The 19,586-nt window shown below is 34.8% G+C and overlaps 1 protein-coding gene across 1 annotated transcript; it reads right to left on the bottom strand.

Annotated features, from left to right (window-relative positions):
- Positions 1-16,442: 16,442 nt before the first annotated feature.
- LOC132301700 (protein FAR1-RELATED SEQUENCE 5-like) lies at positions 16,443-17,060 on the bottom strand. Its single transcript, XM_059798931.1, has one exon. It carries the CDS (start codon positions 17,058-17,060, stop codon positions 16,443-16,445), a length of 618 nt encoding a protein of 205 aa, XP_059654914.1.
- Between the last annotated feature and the right edge of the window lie 2,526 nt (positions 17,061-19,586).

Below are 19,586 nucleotides of genomic sequence, written 5' to 3'. Positions count from 1 at the left end.
GCTCGCTTCGATGAGAAGTACTTCCCTTATGCGATCAGGATTGCTATGAAGATGGAGTTCCTTAACTTAGTGCAGGGGAACATGTCCGTAGCAGAGTATGAGCAGTAATTTACACGTTTATCACTTTTTGCTCCTGAGGAGGTGGATACAGAGGAGAAAAAACGTTCTAGTTTTGTCAAGGGATTGATGTGGTCTATCAAGCTAGTCATTACAGGTAGTCCAGCATACACTACTTATACTCAGGTGGTGGACGCCGCTTTACAGCTTTATCAGTTGAATGTGGAATTTAAAACAGACTAAGGGTGAGAAGCGGGGTGACAGAGACTCTGTTAATCAGCCAGCTGAGAAAGGATATGGTAATGGGCATGAACAGAATGATAAGGGCAGATTTCAGGGACAACAGCCTTGGAAGAAGCACAAGAATGGTTCGGATGCTCAGAGAAATGGGGTACCTATTCAGAGGCAGCAGAATGGGGCACCACAAACAGTACAGGGTCAACCTCAGGATAACCAGCACAAGAAACAATTTGGTCCTTTCAGAGGCTTTTGCTATGGTTGTGGGGAGCTTGGACACACAGCCAAGAGGTGTCCCAGGGCTATGCAGGGACATCATGTGCAGCAGGGGTAGCGACCACTATTTCCTTTACCTACTCCACAGGTGCCACGCATTCAGGGACAGGTGTTCCCAGCTTTACCAGTGCCACCGCCACCACTGGGGCAGGCACCGCAGCAGTTGTATTATGGTAGGGTGTATAACCACATGCCACAGGATGTGTAGACTCCTCAGGCTATTGAGGGTATGCTTCCTATACACGGTAGATATGGGCGTGTTTTGTTTGATACAGGTGCTACACATTCTTTTGTGTCTAGTTCATTTGTTGTCTTATCTGGAATGACTACACAGTTATGTGATCGACCTTGTAGTATTGGTACACCTTTAGGTGTTACTTCTATTTTGCATGAGAGTGATGGGCCTGTGACACTAGATGTTGGTAGACTCAGATTTCTAGCCAACCTATTGGTCTTGGACATGCATTCTTATGATGTGATACTTGGGATGGATTGGTTATCTCATTACTATGCTCAGGTTAATTGTCACGATAAGTCTATTGTGTTTGCTATACCGGGTCAGGATATGTATATTATTGCTATGCCACATTCTAACGGGGGATCTAGCACTCATTTATTATATATTGAGGTGGAGTTTGAGGAGGAGATTACTGTAGCACTGGATAGTATACCAATTGTATAGGAATTTTCAGACGTATTTCAAGAAATTTCAGGGTTGCCACCGAGTCGAGAGATAGACTTTGTGATTGATCTAGCTCCAGGCACTACACTTATTGCTAGGGCACCATACAGGATGGCACCGTTGGAAATGCGAGAGTTGAAGGATCAAATTCAGTAACTTCTCAGTCATGGTTTTATTCGTAGAAGTACCTCACCTTGGGGAGCACCAGTGTTGTTTGTGAAGAAGAAGGATGGCTCATTCCACCTGTGTGTAGACTACAGGGAGTTGAATAAGGTTACTATTCGTAACAAATATCCTTTGCCCAGGATCGACGACTTATTTGATCAGTTGAATGGAGCTACTTATTTCTCTAAGATTGATTTGCGATCTGGCTATCATCAGCTTCGAGTTAGGGAGCAGGATGTTCCTAAGACAGCGTTTCTAACTAGATATGGATCTTATGAATTTTGGGTCATGCCTTTTGGGTTGACTAATGTGCCAGCTGTCTTCATGGATTTGATGAATAGGGTTTTCAGGGCTTACTTAGATCGGTTCGTCATTGTTTTCATTGATGATATTCTGGTTTATTCTAAGTCAGAGGAGGACCATACTAGACATCTTCGCATAGTGTTGCAGACACTTCGTGAGCATCAGTTGTATGCCAAGTTCGAAAAGTGTGACTTTTGGCAGCGAAAAGTGAAGTTTCTGGGTCACGTGGTGTCAGAGGAGGGAATAGCGGTGGATCCAGCCAAGATCTTAACTGTTTTAGAGTGGGGACAGCTTACATCACCCACTGAGATTCGCAGCTTTCTGGGATTAGCAGGATATTATCGCCGATTCATTCAGGGTTTTTTGAAAATAGCGGGACCACTCACTCATCTGACTAGGAACAGGATACCATTTGTATGGGATGAGCATTGTCATACTGCATTTGACACATTGAAGAGTAAGTTAACTTCTGCACCTGTTCTAGCTACTCCCCAGAATGGGATAAAGTATCTTGTCTACACAGATGCTTCTTTGCAGGGTCTGGGATGTGTTTTAATGAAGGAGGAACGACCGGTTTCTTATGGGTCTTGTAAGCTTAAGCCTCATGAGCTTAACTATCCAACGCATGATTTGGAGTTAGCAGTTTTGGTCTTTGCTTTACGCATTTGGAGGCATTATCTGTTGGGGGAGTTCTTCAGACTATTTAGTGACCACAAGAGTTTGCAGTACCTCTTCACACAGAAGGAGCTGAATATGAGACAACGTAGATGGTTGGAGTTTGTGAAAGATTACCACTTCTCTATACAGTATCATCCAGGGAAAGCGAATGTAGTAGCAGATGTACTCAGTTGCCAACCCTGTGCTGGTCTTTCTGCGATGTTTACTATAGAATGGAATGCTTTGAAGACTGTAGATGAGTTGTCTGACGCTTTTGTGGCGTGCATAGTAATTACACCTGTTATTATCTACAAAGTTTTGAAGGCACAACTTATGGATCAGCAGTGCATCGATAAAGTTACAGAGTTAGCTTCAGGTGATGTTTCATTTTACTTCATTGGGGCAGATGGGGGCTTGAGGTACAAAGGTCGCCTAGTAGTACCTTCTGTTGATGATTTGAAAAAAGATGTGATGATGAAGGTTCACAAATCTGAGTTTTCCATCCATCCAGGTGAGGATAAGATGTATCAAGACATGAAGCGACAATTTTGGTGGGCAGGTATGAAAAGAGACATAGCTATCTTTGTCTCCAAGTGTAGTACCTGTCAGATGGTCAAGATTGATCATCAGCGACCGCCTGGTTCTTTGCAGCCACTTCCTATACCGGAGTGGAAATGAGAGAGTATCTCTATGGATTTTATGGAGGGATTACCAAATTCCAATAGGAACCACAATTCTATTTGGGTCATTGTTGACCGGTTGACTAAATCAGCTCATTTCTTGCCTACTCGCACTGATTTCACTTTAGATTAGTTGGCGAGGCTTTACATTGCTGAGATTGTGAAGCTGCATGGCATACCGATGTCTATTATATCAGACAGGGGTTCGAGCTTTGTATCAGGATTTTGGGAGAGTTTCTAGCAGGCTTTGGGTACCGAACTACATCTTAGCACTGCTTATCATCCTTAGACTGATGGGCAGACCGAGAGGGTCAATCAGATCATGGAGGATATGCTTCGTTCCTGTGTCCTTGATTTTAAGGGCAACTGGGAAGATTATTTGCCACTTGTAGAGTTTGCCTACAATAATAGTTTTCAAAAGACTATTAGTATGGCACCGTTTGAGACGTTGTATGGCCGACCATGTCAATCTCCTGTTTGTTGGTTAGAGGTCGGTGAGAGCAAATTTCTAGGTCCTGAATTTATTAAGGATACTTCTGAGAAGATTGCTCTTATTCGAGATTGTATGTGCACTACCCAGAGTAGAATAAAAAGTTATGCGGATCGTCGTACTCGCAGTTTAGAGTTTCAGGTAGGAGATCAGGTGTTGCTTAAAGTATCTCCCATGAAGGGAATAATGGGCTTTGGGAAGAAGGGGAAGTTGTCACCACGTTTTGTCTGTCCTTTTATGATTACGGATCGAATCGGAGCCGTAGCTTATCGGTTAGCACTTCCGGATACTCTACATTGGGTCCATAATGTCTTCCATGTATCCATGTTGCGGAAATTTCTGAGAGATGAGGATCGCTAACAGCATATAGATGTTGGCGAAATTGAGTTGCAGCTGGATGCGACGTATGTCGAACCACCTTGTCGTATTCTTGATCGTCGTGAGCAAGTGCTTCGTAACAAGACTATTCCTCTTGTGCGTGTTCAGTGGAGCCATCATAATGAGGCTGAGTCCACTTGGGAACGGGAAGATGTCCTCCGTTCAAAATTTCTAGAATTGCTGAAATAAGGTAAAAGGTGAATTCCGAAGACGAAATTCCTTTGTTAGGGGGGAAGTACGTAATATCCCTAAATTTCAAGGTTTTTATTTATTTATTTTTATTTTATTTTATTTATCTACGTGGCTATTTAAATTGTAGTGCATTTATTTTAGGATTTCATTTGTTTGTCAGTTAAATATTAATTATTTAGTGTTTGATTTATTTCATTATTTTTAGTGTTTATTTTATTTCATTATTGTTACTTTTTTTATGTACTTGACTAATTAAATTGTTGTGAGGTGTTTATTTAGTTGTCATTTAAATGGTAATTAGTTTATTTATTTTATTTCATTATTGTTATTTTTTTTTATGTACTTGACTAATTAAATTGTTGTGAGGTGTTTATTTAGTTAATTGTAAATTTTTTTTATTGATGTTATTTCTTTATTTTGTTTATTTATTTATTTTTTTAGTTAGTAGAATGGATGGGTGATAGATATATAAAATTATACATATATCTATATTAAAGTGTTATATATATATATATGGTTAGTAAATTATATTATATGTATATATGGTTAGTAAATTATAAAGATATATATGTAAACTATATTATTTTTATACTTACATGTTTATGGTTGTTTACATGCACAGGAATTGTGATCATTAGTAACATTTTATTTTTTTAATTTTTCTTTATTAGTTTTCTTTATTAGATTTAATGATTAGTGGGTTTTGGTTGTAATATTGTGTGGTTGGTGTTTGTAAGTTGGTATAGGATTAGTTAGGTTAGTAGAATTGGGTTATATTATATTTGTTTATATAAAGTAGTTTGGAAGTGGGTTTTTGGAAAAGGGGGCACGAAATTGAAAAGAAAGAAAAGAACAGAGGGCGGCGTGAACTAAAGAGGAAGAAGGAGAAAGAAAGAGAGAAAGAGGAAGAGAGAAAAAAAAAAGGGAAATCAGAGGAGAAAAGAGTTGCAATCTGAAATTCATACTAAGGCAAGTCTTCGTTCTACTCATCCTCTTTGATTCCGGGTTTGATCCATTTGTAGAATGACTTTAGGGAATTTATATTAGATGGGTTTAATTATATTGGTGCCAAGAATGATTTATAACAGGGATAAATTAGTGTATATATATCTATATATATAGATACATGAGTATGTTGTAATTTCTGATTTTTTTTTTATTTTATTATTTCGTATTAAGATGTTAAGTTGCAATCTTTACTTTAAGAGGTTAAGTTGCAATCTTTCTTTAAGATGTTAAGTTGCCTTTTCGTTTTAAGTGGTTTTCTTTGTTGCTGTCCTTTTGCCATGATTAAATTAAGATGTTCAGATTTTGTAAAGATTTTAAGTTGCAATCTAAAATTTATTTTGTTTTATTTATTTATTTATTTTTTAGTGGGTCGAATTGAGTAGATTTTACTATACTAAATGCAATTCCTATCTCCATTCATTAATGAGGCCGGACTGTAACTCCTAAGCATAAGGCAGTATGTTGAAATTGTGTATTATTTACCATATGGCATTGATTTTTAACAAGCTGAAATTTTATACAACATAAATACATGGGATGTTGGTATTGTTTATTGTGTTAGCATGTGACATTAAATTATATGCACATTTTTTTTACATGCTGTGATTATATAGGATACCTATATAATATAATGGAACTTATCTGAATTTGCAAGTTATTAATTCAATAATTAAAAAGGGTTTATCTTGTCCTAACAATTATCGTAGAGAATATTATTATGTTAATTGTTCATGTAACGGTAAATGTATTTGCTTGCATTTTAAGTTGTCAGCAATGATACTTTTAATAGCTTATAATGTTATTTTTATTTTTATTTATTATTTGTTTAGTGAAGTTAATATGATTATAGTCATGCATGTGACTGTATATGAACTTATACATATTTGTATATAAGTGTATGATGGAGGACCATTGTCAGGATATGGTCTTAGCAGCACCATTGTGAGGATATGGCTTGCTGATGCATTTATGGGCTAGCTTTTAAGTCTAGACCTATACGTTTTGTCATACCATTGTCAGGATATGGTTATGACATTTAATTGTGTCATTGTTAGGATATGGTTACAGTTACTTAAATATATTATAATTAGGTACCATGATACGAGCGTGAGATCTCGGGATCGATGGTTAGGGTTGGCGTATACTGCCGGATGAGATGAGTAGCTGGTTATAGGGATGTGTGTGCCCTGGTAGAAGAGGTACTCATGACCATCTTATATGCGCTTGCATGAGACCTACTATCCGGTTGAGGTTGTCTTATAATCCAGTGAAAGTCTATAGTGTGTATACTTATGTATATTGACCTACATAGCTATTACATGAGTCGGACTAGGATGGACTGTCTATCGGGTCTCTGTTTAGGATGTAGTAGAAAGGGTTTGTTCGTGGGTTTTGACCCACCTTTGTTGTTATCTTTTCAGGTCCTCGACAGTTCCAGACATAGAGTCAGTTCGTGCAGAGCAGATGCCAGACTTCATCACTCTTCAGGTGTCATAGACGTAGGACCTCCACTATGTTTTTGCTATCATTTATTATTTATGAGTTAGACATTTTTTTGTTTTGTCTTTAGTTGGGATTTTGATTAGGGGTCCACATTGGATGGATTCCCAAGTTGTACTCCAGAGATTTATTATTATTATAATCAGAGGTTTTGTTATTTAATTATTAATTTAGTTTTCCCTTTCAGCGTTGTTTATTTATTTTATTATATTTTTCTCTTGTATTCTGTGCTTGCTTATTATTGATTGGCTGATATCCCTTGACTTTGTGCGCGGACCTGATCAACCCGTGTTTCGAAATTAGGGGGTATCACATTCTTCCCTGCAATCATTGAGAAACATTGGTCTCTACTCGTAGTCAACCGCCCGAAAAAGTAGTGGACTACCCATGCAAAATTGGACGACCACATAGATACGTCGTATTTGCGAATTGTGTGGTACACATCTATCTAATGAAATCAACCCCATTTGTTTATGTTTGTTTTATGAAAAATGCATAATTACTTTAGGTTGATGTGTATAACAGAAAGAGTTTGTTGCAGTTGCCCTGGAGGAAGAGAAGTGGTCACCTTATAAAACAAAGACGGACTATAAAATCCCTCTCTAGGATGATGCGTATGTAAACATCTATTTCAATACAAGTGCATAATAAATTTTTTATTCACTATATCATAAATCCATTCCGATCCCTTACTAAGTAGATCAGCTAAATACTATTTGTTTATCAGGGATAGTTGTGGTTTGTTCATAGTGAGGTACATAGAGTTCTGGAATGGCACTAACTTCAATCGGAAATTTTGTGTAAGTAGTGTTATCATTATTATTTTTATGTTTGTGTAAAATACATAAGGTACACATTGTAGTATTGTTTGGCAGTAACATTTTTTAGTATTGCAGGTAGAGTCTAAGGTAATGCGTTCTGAGTTCCTTTTGCAAGTATTGGATCATCCCAGGAATAAAGTCCGAGAGGAGTTGTACAAGGTTGCCAATATTGAAGAAGGAGATGATTGATGTAAATGGTGTATTTATAAGGAGGATTTTGAGAATGGGTCACTTAAGTTGTTTGACATGAGTGTTTGTGGTATGCATGTAATTGGATGATATGTTGTAAAAATTAGCTCACTTACCTTCCTTCCTAATTTCGGATAACTAGTAAAACAAGTACAGTTCATTGGTACCTAAGCTTGCACAGGAAATTTAAGTTGTACAATATATTTATTGAATTGGTCGGTTATAATTTAGTTTCACACAACATGATATAAATGATTTTTTGGTATTCTAAATTACCACAATTTGATTTTTCTTGGTAAATTAAAGACAATGATATAATTTGATAAATTTATATAATTCATATCAATTAATTAATTTTCTGACTTTAGGGTTTACTTCTTTGAGGGTTATAATTGATATAATTTGCTATAACTTGACAAGGATATAGCAAATTATATAATTCATATCAATGCTATCAAATTTCAGACTTTAGGGTTTACTTCTCTGAGGGTTATAATTGATATACTTTTGTATAATTCTTGCTGAGGATATATCAAATTATATAATTCATATCAATGCTATAAATTTGATGACTTTACGGTTTACTTCTCTGAGGGTTATAATTGATATAATTGGGTATAACTTGACTAGGATATAATTCATATATCTTGATAAACTTATACAAAATGTCGTTCCAAAGTTATAGGGCACATCCACATCATCCATTCATGTAAAAGCCAGAAATTCATAATCACATCATTGGTTAAGAAAAATAATTACAATTAACAGAAAACATAAGGCTTTCATAAAAAACCCAAACTTTGCTAGTAGCTTCACATTTGCATTATTGGCTTCGAGAAGTCTCACAATTGAAGCATACACTGTACTTTCAGAATTTAGATTCTCCACATCATCCACCCAATTTATGTATTCTTCAATGAACTGAGCAAATGGTGATTAATATGGGTTAGTTGAAGTTGCACTTTAAACAATGTTGGTTAAAATAGGGTAACACCATTCCTAGAAGCCGCAACGTTCTTGTAATTCCTTCAGACATACATAATAGAGCTTTCCTTTGTTTCTACTTTCTTTCCCTGTGATTTTACGTGTGCCATATTATGTTTATCTCGACACTAACAAGTTTTATTCATATACCTTACGTCTTGTAGGTGGTTGGTTGGTTGGGTGGAAGATGGCACCTAGAAGTCCAAAATAAAAATAAGAACAAATTAATACGAATTTAATGGGCTACAAAATAAGGTCAACAAGAGTAGAAAATAAAGCAGAAAAAATATTGAAAGAAATGCATGCAAACAAAACTCTTAATTCTCGAACCATCGTGAACACATTCGTTGGCTTGAAATTTCTTTGACTTGCACAACTGTTGATTGAGGAAGCCATTGTACTTTAATGATTAGAGCTTCTAAGACCTGAGAAGTGTATTTAAATAAGAGGGTTCAACAATGAAGATGAATGGCCCGGGAAATTAGGAATTGCAATGTAGGAAAGTCCGAATTTATAGGGGTTGTATTCCTAACGTTACCATAGTACCAAAACGGTCATTGACAGCCGCAACGCAACGGTAACCCTTGCCATTTTTGTATTTCAAAACCTCATAATTTCACTATACAATTTAAGGAAAATTTTAAATTTCTACATATAAGTGGGGTTGCAGTATTTAGTGAGGATAGTGAGGAGATATTGATGACTACTAAATAGAGGCAAACAATAAGACAACCCAATACTTTGGTAGTCAAATTAAATATATGGTCTTTCAAACCCTAATTTATTTTAACAACACCATAACAAACCATATTGTGTAATACATGACATTTATTTCACAAAAACCATGTAAAGGCTTTTACTACGAATTTTATGATTCTATATAATTACTTGAAAGCTTTTCTTGCAATACCATGACATTTAAATCACACCAACAATGATGGCAAGTAATGACTTCCTCATTAAGAATCTAGCATCGCCAGTTCATGTGGTTGCCTTCCTGGCAGCATTGATGGATATGTTCAAAAAATCTACTGTTGCAGCATTTCTACTTTTGAATCACTGTAAGCATTTTTGTTCGCGCAGTTTTCAACGCTCCCCTAAGTTGTTCATTTGTCCATAACACATTTAATAAATTAATTCTGACCTCCTTTTGTACTTTGTCTCCAAACAATAATGCAATACACATGACATATGTACACTCAAGTTCACCTTTATGCAGGAATTCCAACACTTTGCTTTGGTTATATACACAATCCATTCAACCAACAAGAACCACACAAACATATATTATGATTTACATTCGTAAAGTAAGAATTTATGAAAATTAATAATTAATTTAAAATGGTAGAAATCGTACCACACCCCTTATAAACCCTACATCATTATTCCTAGACTCAAAACAATGTTGTACATAGATACGCCATTCTCCGATTACATGCCATGGGCCCTTACTTGGTTGTATTTGCTCTGTTACATCATAATGGTCTCATGAAGTGGTCCAAGGTGTATTCCTAAGTTGTTGCATTTCCCGAAATAAATTAAATTTCCTAATCAACCAACCAGTAATGTATCAAAACTTTAAATGCAATATTTTACAAATAACTCACCACTCATACTTGTCGGTGTAAAACTTGAAACATATGGCATCAATTCGGCTAACAACGCCATCAATCGTATTTTGCAGCTCTATCTCCATATGTACAATGCACAATTTTGTTTTTAAGAGGATTTTGATTTAAATATACGTTAAATCTAATCGTCTATATATGTAGCCCATATATTCATTCAAAGGTAACCCTTCCTTTAAATGGTAACTCTTCCTCCTTCTTGCAAACTTGAAACGGTAACCGCTATATATATAATCCATTAGATGGTAGCTGATAGAAATTCATTACCCAGTCTAGTTAATTAATTGTACACAGTATTATTCCTTTAATTGATGCATGCATGTATTTCAAGAATCTATCCTTTTTGCAACCTTTAAATGGTAACTGCCACACTGACACCAATTCATTACCCATTCTACTAAATTAATTGTCTGTTATATAAAAGTATATTCTGATTCACACAATTCAGAAAATAAAAACCTGCCTAAACTCATGTACTGAAAGTATCATACATTATGAAAGAGTTAACACTTAATATATACGTAAGTAACCCATTAGTGCTGATTTATATTTTACACATCTCAAGAACTACAAAACAACCAAAGCCAAAGGGCCTTAATGGCTCAGAGAGCCCAATAAAACAACAATCTCCCCCATAACCCAACAAAAATGAGAGCAGACAGTCAAAAAACTTTACAACCCTAAAACTTGGGATATAGTAAACATCGAAGATGTAATACATACTTAAACTTAGCAGAATATCACACACAGTCACACCATCAGAATATCAGAGAACCACAGACAATTACACCATCACAATATCAGAGAACCACAGAATGACCAACTCCCACAAAACCACCCCTCACAGAATGATCAATTGGGATGGGAGGAGCTGGAGGAGCTGCATTCCCCCAGAACCTCGACTATCGCCGAGTCCGAATCGTCTTGGAAATCCTTCTCCAGGCGGTGGATTCGCCTTCTCATGGCTCGGCATAACCGCCAGAGCTGATTCATTTCAATAGATAGGTTATTGACTCTCATCAATAAATACTCTGGATCAAGGGCAAAATGACAGGGTGCTGGAGGAGGAGGAGGAGGGTTCACTAGAGGAGGGGGATGAGGAGGAGGGTTCACTTTTCTTCCTCTCCGAGAAGCTCATAAGCCACCATTACTTTGGTCCTGCTGCCTTGATGACATATTTGGTTGCTTGGTGGTTTAAGAAGAGTTCGAAGGACTCCTATTTATAGTAAAAGTAGGTGACTATGGACCACATATTATATACTCTGTATTTGTTTGATGTGAGAAGAGTAAGTTGCATTTAAAATATAAACTGCAATCCGGCATGGAGGGAGGAGGGTTCTTAAATGTAATAAATGAGAAGGCCAGTTGAACTTATTCGGATGTTACTGAAAGCACAATAATGAAAGTTTTGAGGACTTTATTAGGATGTGACATATTGTTCAGTACATAAAACTAAGTACAAACCAAGTTAGAAGGAAATTGGTTCGATTAATGAGAAGAAGAGAAAAATAATTAGAAGAAAAATAAAATAGGCACACATAAGCGAGACAAGGATTTATACGTCTACGAGTGATGATGATTCGTATCACTATAAAAAAGAAGATTATAAACTGAAGAACGTGTTGGTTCTTCCCCACAATAATTTCTCTTCTCACACCACTAACTCACCAACAAAGAAGAGTCACACAACACTCTCAAGAAATACCCAAATAGTATATGGTTTACACAAAAAGAAAAAACCCAAGGACAAGCTTCAAGTGGCACTTGAAGATTGTACACACAAAAGGATTTTCTCACACACACAATATACTATTTTCATCTAAATGTTGTCTCTTGCTCAGATACTTTTCATCGAATGACTGCAAAACTATTTATAGCCAAAAATATACTTGGTGTCTAAGTATATTACAAAGCTTTCTTTGGAAGCCAAATAGCACTTGCTGCCCAAGAATTTTAAAGCTTCCTTTAGAAGCTAATTTGGAAGCTTCACCATCACACTTCTGTAGCTAATACATTATTTCCATGTCATAAATGTATTTGCATTAGTGGATCACTTTGTATTTGGATTCTATTACTTTGGGCCTTACAAATTGTCTTACAAATTTATTGGGATGTTTCTTATAAACTCTGAATGAAAATATGTACATAAGTATTAGGATAGATAATACAAATGTATTTGCATAAGTGGATCACTTGAGAGTTGTATTTGGATTCTATGACTTTGGGCCTTGCAAATTGTCTTACAAATTTATTGGGATGTTTCTTATAAATTATGAACGAAAATATGTACATAAGTATTAGAATAGGTAATACATACGTATTTGCATAAGTTGATCACTTGAGAGTTGTATTTGGATTCTATTACTTTGGCCTTGCAAATTGTTTTACACATTTATTGGGATGTTTCTTATAAATTATGAATGAAAATATGCACATAAGTATTAGGATAAGTCTTACATATTTATTTGCCTAAGTTGATCACTTGAGAGTTGTATTTGGATTCCATTACTTTGGGCCTTACAAATTGTCTTACATATTTATTAGAATGTTTCTTATAAATTATGAACGAAAATATGCACATAAGTATTAGGATAAGTCTTACATATGTATCTGCATATAAGTTAATCACTTGAGAGTTGTATTTAAATTCTATTACTTTGAGCTTTGCAAATTGTCTTACAAATTTATTGAGATGTTTATTATAAATTCTGAATAAATTCTGAACGAAAATATGTACATAAGTATTGCGATAGGTGTTACATATGTATTTGTATAAGTGGATCACTTGAGAGTTGTATTTGGATTCTATTACTTTGGGCTTTGCAAATTGTCTTACAAATTTATTAGGATGTTTCTTATAAATTCTGAATGAAAGTATGTACATAAGTATTGCGATAGGTTTTACATATATATTTACATAAGTGGATCACTTGAGAGTTGTATTTAGATTCTATTACTTTGGGCCTTGCAAATTGTCTTACAAATTTATTAGGATGTTTCTTATAAATTATTAACGAAAATATGTACATAAGTATTAGGATAAGTCTTACATATATATTTGCATAAGTTGATCACTTGAGAGTTGTATTTGGATTCTATTACTTTGGGCCTTTCAAATTGTTTTACAAATTTATTGGGATGTTTCTTATAAATTATGAACGAAAATATGTACATAAGTATTAGGATAGCTACTACATATATATTTGCATAAGTGGATTACTTGAGAGTTGTATTTGGATTCTATTACTTTGGGCTTTGCAAATTGGCTTACAAATTTATTAGGATGTTTATTATAAATTCTGAACGAAAATATGTACATAAGTATTGCGATAGGTGTTACATATGTATTTGCATAAGTGGATCACTTGAGAGTTGTATTTGGATTCTATTACTTTAGTCTTTGCAAATTGTCTTACAAATTTATTGGGATGTTTTTTATAAATTCTAAATAAAAATATGTACATAAGTATTGTGATAGGTTTTACATATGTATTTGCATAAGTGGATCACTTGAGAGTTGTATTTGGATTTTATTACTTTGGGCCTTGCAAATTGTTTCAATGCATTTGCCTCAATTCAAATACTTGACTCATACTCATATCTCAACCAATTACATTTCATAATACATGATCAAAACCACTTATCATGCATTTTCATAATACACAAAATTATATAAATTTGCCCAACCCCCCGAAATTGTTATAAAAGTCAACAACAATTAAGCAGAGTTAAATCAACAACATCATTAAAACAATGTGAAATACATAATGAAATGAATGTCAATAATGAAAGAGTCGTTCAATTGGTCGGTCCATCTCCGCGATTGGCATTTGGGACGTTGGCCTGACACTCGATTCACAATTATTTAAATCTGCTATCTTTCAATATGATCATGGCACAAAATATAATCAAATTAGATAATATCACAAGACATAAGAAAATTCTATAAAAAATATACTGGTACGAATTATGTTGGCAAGGACAACTACGTACCTTATCACTTCTGAAATCATCAATGAAGCAATCATCATGTGAATAATTGGTATTAGAATTGAATGAATTGGCAATAAAGGTCTGCACATTATATAGTTTTCCTTATACATTATAAACCATCAATTAAATAATTATGCAACTTTGTATATTGCAATTTATATGTTGGTTCCACCTTAACAACACACTTACTTGGTTAGTTAATGGAGTACTTACTTCACCAGGCGGTTGCCAAAACCTTGTGTGATGCATTACACGTTGTGGTGGCGTGACATAACTTTTTTCATTGAGAAATTCAGCTGGAATTTCACAGCCCTACAAAATAAATGTTGTAAAACATTTGACTAGAGATGTCCTTGTAACCATAATGAACATGTTAAACAATGTGCTGAAAATTGTTATGTAACAATACTCACATTCACTAACACGTGGTAGGGGATTGTTCCATTATGACTACTGCCACCTTCCGGATTAAAGGGCTTCATTGCAATTCTATAACACAATTATTAGAATTATTACATATGTATAATTTAATACACAGAACTGGAATTACTTATGAAAGTACTTGGAAAACAGTAAGGGGATAAAAGTACCTCAACCTGAACTGTTTGTTTCGTTGATTTCGTCTTATTGCGACTCTTTAGCTCCATGGTCGGTTTTAACCTCTTAAATTTTCCTTTCCGTGTATCTTTACACTTGAGGCCATTAGGGATTTTATCACTATTTATGTTGCTCCCCAAATATTAGTTTTTGCCTTTACGACCACTATAAATTGCATCCCTCTCAGCAAACCTACGCTTACAACTTGATTGGGTATTTTTTTTCCACTCCGTGGCTTTGAGTAACAAATCATTGTATCCGTCCTTATCTTCCGATATAATGGACGAAATTTCTGTTAGAAGACGACAAAGTACCTTGTGCCGTCTCTTAACCTCAATTTTCGGATCAACATTGGCAATCACTTCACCGGAAAGATTTTCCTCCAAGTTGCCATCTCTAGCAATTCTAGTCCACCTTCTTAATATATATCGACAAGGCAATGTATTGGTGAACATGCAGTCCTTTAGGATTTTCAAACTATGCCTGCACATAATACCCTCCCTTTCAAATTTATAACAGGAACATAGCAATTCATTTTCTGATATCCTCGTCACGTCGCGTTGCATCCCATCCTCACCAACGACTTTGTAAACACAGCCTCTGTTGCCATCAATGGGATTACAACCAATGATCCTCTGACTGGGACTAGCTGCTAAGAACTCATCCTGGAAAATATTAAATATAACCTTTGTGTACAAGTTTGCTGCCTTTACTAATATGTTACAGTTTGTTTTAAGTTGAGGTAGATTGTGGAGCAACTTATACTCGGCTACATATTCCTTGTAAAGCTTGTCGGACATCAGCCTTTCAAAGTGTGTGAAGAAATCTGGAAAAATCAGTTGCCTGGATAAGTATGCCTTTAAGCAACCATTGAAACTTTCACTCAGTTTTGTGCTGCGGATACTTACAGACCAGGCATGTTTGATAAATGCTATGGGCATCTATGTTTCAAACCTAATAGATTTATAAGCCATGTGTTACTAACAAGACCATATTCCATTATCATTAAATTCCATTCCCTGGTAAATTCTTTCTCCTCCTAAATTTGAAACATTAATTTTGATAACACCTTTTTTAAGCTTGCGCACGTCTAAACAAGAACGCTAGATGCTTCTGTGCATTTTGCATTAGGTGCCAAACACACAGATAATGTTTTGTCCCTGGCATCACCTACAAAATTATTTTCTGTAATATAACTACGTAATAACATGTACCAGATCTGAATTGAAATCACCTGCCTCAATGCCTTTCCCATTGCAGCATCTTAATCATTGAAGATCGTCTTTGGCGCTTTACCAGACATTGCTTTCAAAAACGTTTGAAACAACCAAACAAACGAATCTGCAGTCTCGTCATAAATGAACGCTGCTCCAAACACAACGGTCTACCGGTGATGATTCAACCCCAAGAAACTTCCAAATGGACTGTTGCCATGTACAACTTTGAATGTTGTGTCAAAACTTACAACATCTCCAAAATTGCAATAATCAACTATCATTTTTTAATCAGCCCAAAATATGTTACTGATCATTTGATCACTATCTAATTGGAATGCATAAAAGAAAGTTGGATCTTCACAAGACTGAATCTCAAAATAATTCATTATCATGCTTCTCCATATTCAAGCTCATTTTGTCTTCGGGTCCTTATATGATTTTGTAAATCCAACTTTATATACTCGACTGACTCTTTTCCACCAGCTTGCCTTCCCATCAACTCATATGAATTGCAAGGGGTTATTCCTGAATCAGAAGCCAATTCCAAATCAATTGCCTGAACGCGGGTAATTCTACACTGGGACGGCAGCATGTGCTTGCATTCATAAATCATCAATGGATGGTTGTGGCTTTCAACAAATTTTGTAACTTCCAACTTATGGGTATACTTGGAAACTTGTATAAGCATTCGAGCAAGGCAACCAGTTTGTGTTTCGGCCCTGGGAGTCTTTGTATTACTGTCCCGAATGTCGTCAACCCTAAAACCCTCCTTGCAGCATATTAACAATCTCGATGACAGTTTACCAGTCTTCTTGCTTTTATTAAAATACTCTTTGCGGATACTAAAATCGACTCGACCGGCATATGAATTATAGAAATCATATGCCTCTTCCTTAGTTTCAAACTTTATACCTATTCTTGGTTTCCATTCTACGACATCGGCCCCTGCAATAGGAGTGTTTTCTGTATATGTGGTGTCTTCGATGTTATTTAATACCTCTTCCATTCCAATAATTCAAATAAGAAACCTACAACATAAAAAATAAAAATAAAAAATTGATCAAAAGCTATCTTGCAGGTATGGATTATTAATTGAAATTTTTTTTCTAACTTATTAACATTATTCAAGATAGTATAATGTATCAGGGATCCAACTTTCTCAATTGCACATATTTTAATTTTGCTACAAATAACAAAATTAATGATTTATTTAACTTTTTCCAACTCAAACATGCACTTCCAAACTTTTTGGGCCTTCTATTTTAATAAAAATTACAACTATGTGTAATTATTTATTTAACTTTTTCCAAATCAAACATGGACTTGCAAACTTTTTTGGGCTTATTTTGAGAAACATTACAACCTTTTTAAGTTATTTGTAATGAACAATCATAACTCTCAATAGAAACTTACAGGAATACAATGAAAAATTTATTCTAACATCTTAAATTGGAAGTGTAAAACCTCCATTCAACCTCTATTTCTTATTATACAGAATATCCCAACTATTTTGTAGTATTTATCACGAATAAACACTGCATTACAAGAATACAATGGAAAATTTATTCTAACATCTTAAATTGGAAGTTTAAAACATAACATAACTTATAATACAAAATATCACAACTTTTTCACAATTTAATAATATAATTTTCACAATTTCTGATTCATTTTTTCACAATTTAATAACAGTTCAAGAATAACCAAACAAAACTAATGAAACACAATGTCATACGATTCACAAATTCACTTACAAAACCAGTACACTATAGTTTCGTCTTCCTCGACGTTCAATCAAACACAGGACACTGTAGCTTCATCTTCTCCGGTGTTTCGAAAGAAATTGTAAATTTGGAAAGAAGAAAATTAAGGAAAGCTGAGACTTTTTTGGGAAGAGGAATTTATTTCTTTCTATATTTTGGAAGAGAAGAAGAAAGAAGATTAAGAAGAGGTGCTATAGCTTCGTCACTGTAGCTTCGTCTTCTTCGACGTTCAATCAAACCTTTGGAAAGAAATTGTAAATTTGGAAAGAAGAAAATTAAGGAAAACAAAGCTGAGACTTTTTTTGGAAGAGGAATTTATTTATTTCTATATTTTGGGAGAGAATGAAGAAAGAAGGTTAGAAATTTAGAAGAGGCGCTAAATCTATTTCGGAACTTTCAATTTGGCGCTTAAATTTGAGTTTAAATAGGTATAATTTCGTATATGTGTATATATATAAGTTTGTATATGTGTGTGTGTATATATATATATATACCTTTTTTTACCCAAAGTCCTGTTTGGCCATTTTTGCCGCCGCTACAGTGCATGAACAGTAAGAATCGGGGGGAACAAATTCTCCTGGTCCACTGGAGACGATTTCGGTCCCCAGCGCTCTCTTAGGTATATTGACGCCGTGAAAAAGAGTCGTTAAGTTTCCACTATGCATGCACCACATTTTAAAGGGGGAAAAAAAAAACACACCCAAATCTGTCTACATAACCTGAAATACTGTTTTTCTCCCTATAAATCTCAAAACTTAACATTCAATATGAATACGTTTTTTTCTCCCTAATCAATATTTATTTTTTATTTTATTTTTTCTTCTTTTGGCTGTGTGATAAAAGAAAAAATCACAGTTCTTTTATTGTTTTACTCTTAATTCATTTCTTTCAAAATTTTTTTATATTTTTATTCAAACACTTGTTTTTGGTTGCTGTGAAATTGTAAACCTTACAAGATCTGCTCAACTCACTGTATTGGACAAAAAAATTTATAGTAAATAAAGAATGAATAATAGATTCTTTTGTCATGGGATAACAATATCTGAACTCCAGAAGTTTGACAATCGTCAATCTCATTGTATCAAATCTTATGGGCAACAAGATGAGACTGACAATCAAAGCTTACTTTCGAAAATTGTCTTGGTAAAATAATGAAAGCTTTCCAAATTTCCAATTAAGTTTAAATTCTCATAGTTTCGCTTCTCGCTCCAAAATAACCGCCATCAATAATGTCCTCTTGGACTGAACACTCAACTTCTTCTTTGAAAACTGATTATGAATGTTACAATTTTTGTTTTTTTACAATGAATAAGTAGATAAAGAAGTTGAATAGATTTCTATTTTAATATTGAATTTCACAAGCTATTAAAGGAAATAAATAAAAGTGCACTATCCTATGAACTTTTGACTATATCGCCATAATTTACTATCATCCTGAATTCCTGACAAAACAACAAAACCACCATCACTATCAATGGCATTACTTGAGATGCTTGGCATAACGAGTAGGACGTTTTGCCTTCTGATCTAAAAGTTTAACCTGTTGTATAGCGCTGCAAATCCACCTATACATACTGAATCTCTTCTCCATCCGGATCCGATGGGGGACAAAACCTCTGTTAACACTCGTCCACTTCAAATTTTAGGGTTTATATTGTTCCATTTCAGTTCCATGAGCTACCACCAAAGTAGGCTTTGAGAATGTAACTACATAGAATGCATTATCCACTGTGATAGAGAGGAAGTGACTACTCTAATATTCGAAATCA

Source organism: Cornus florida, unplaced genomic scaffold, assembly GCF_030987335.1.
Source record: "Cornus florida cultivar Cherokee Brave unplaced genomic scaffold, ASM3098733v1 CherokeeBrave_3.0.0_Hap2_Chr03, whole genome shotgun sequence".
NCBI lineage: Eukaryota > Viridiplantae > Streptophyta > Magnoliopsida > Cornales > Cornaceae > Cornus > Cornus florida.
Note: the sequence above shows the minus strand (reverse complement) of the source record. Positions and strands in the feature narration are given on the sequence as shown.

Bases quoted from the DNA above. Each gene is read 5' to 3' on its own strand.
- LOC132301700 (XM_059798931.1), bottom strand. From the start codon at position 17,060: ATGGAAGAGGTATTAAATAACATCGAAGACACCACATATACAGAAAAC.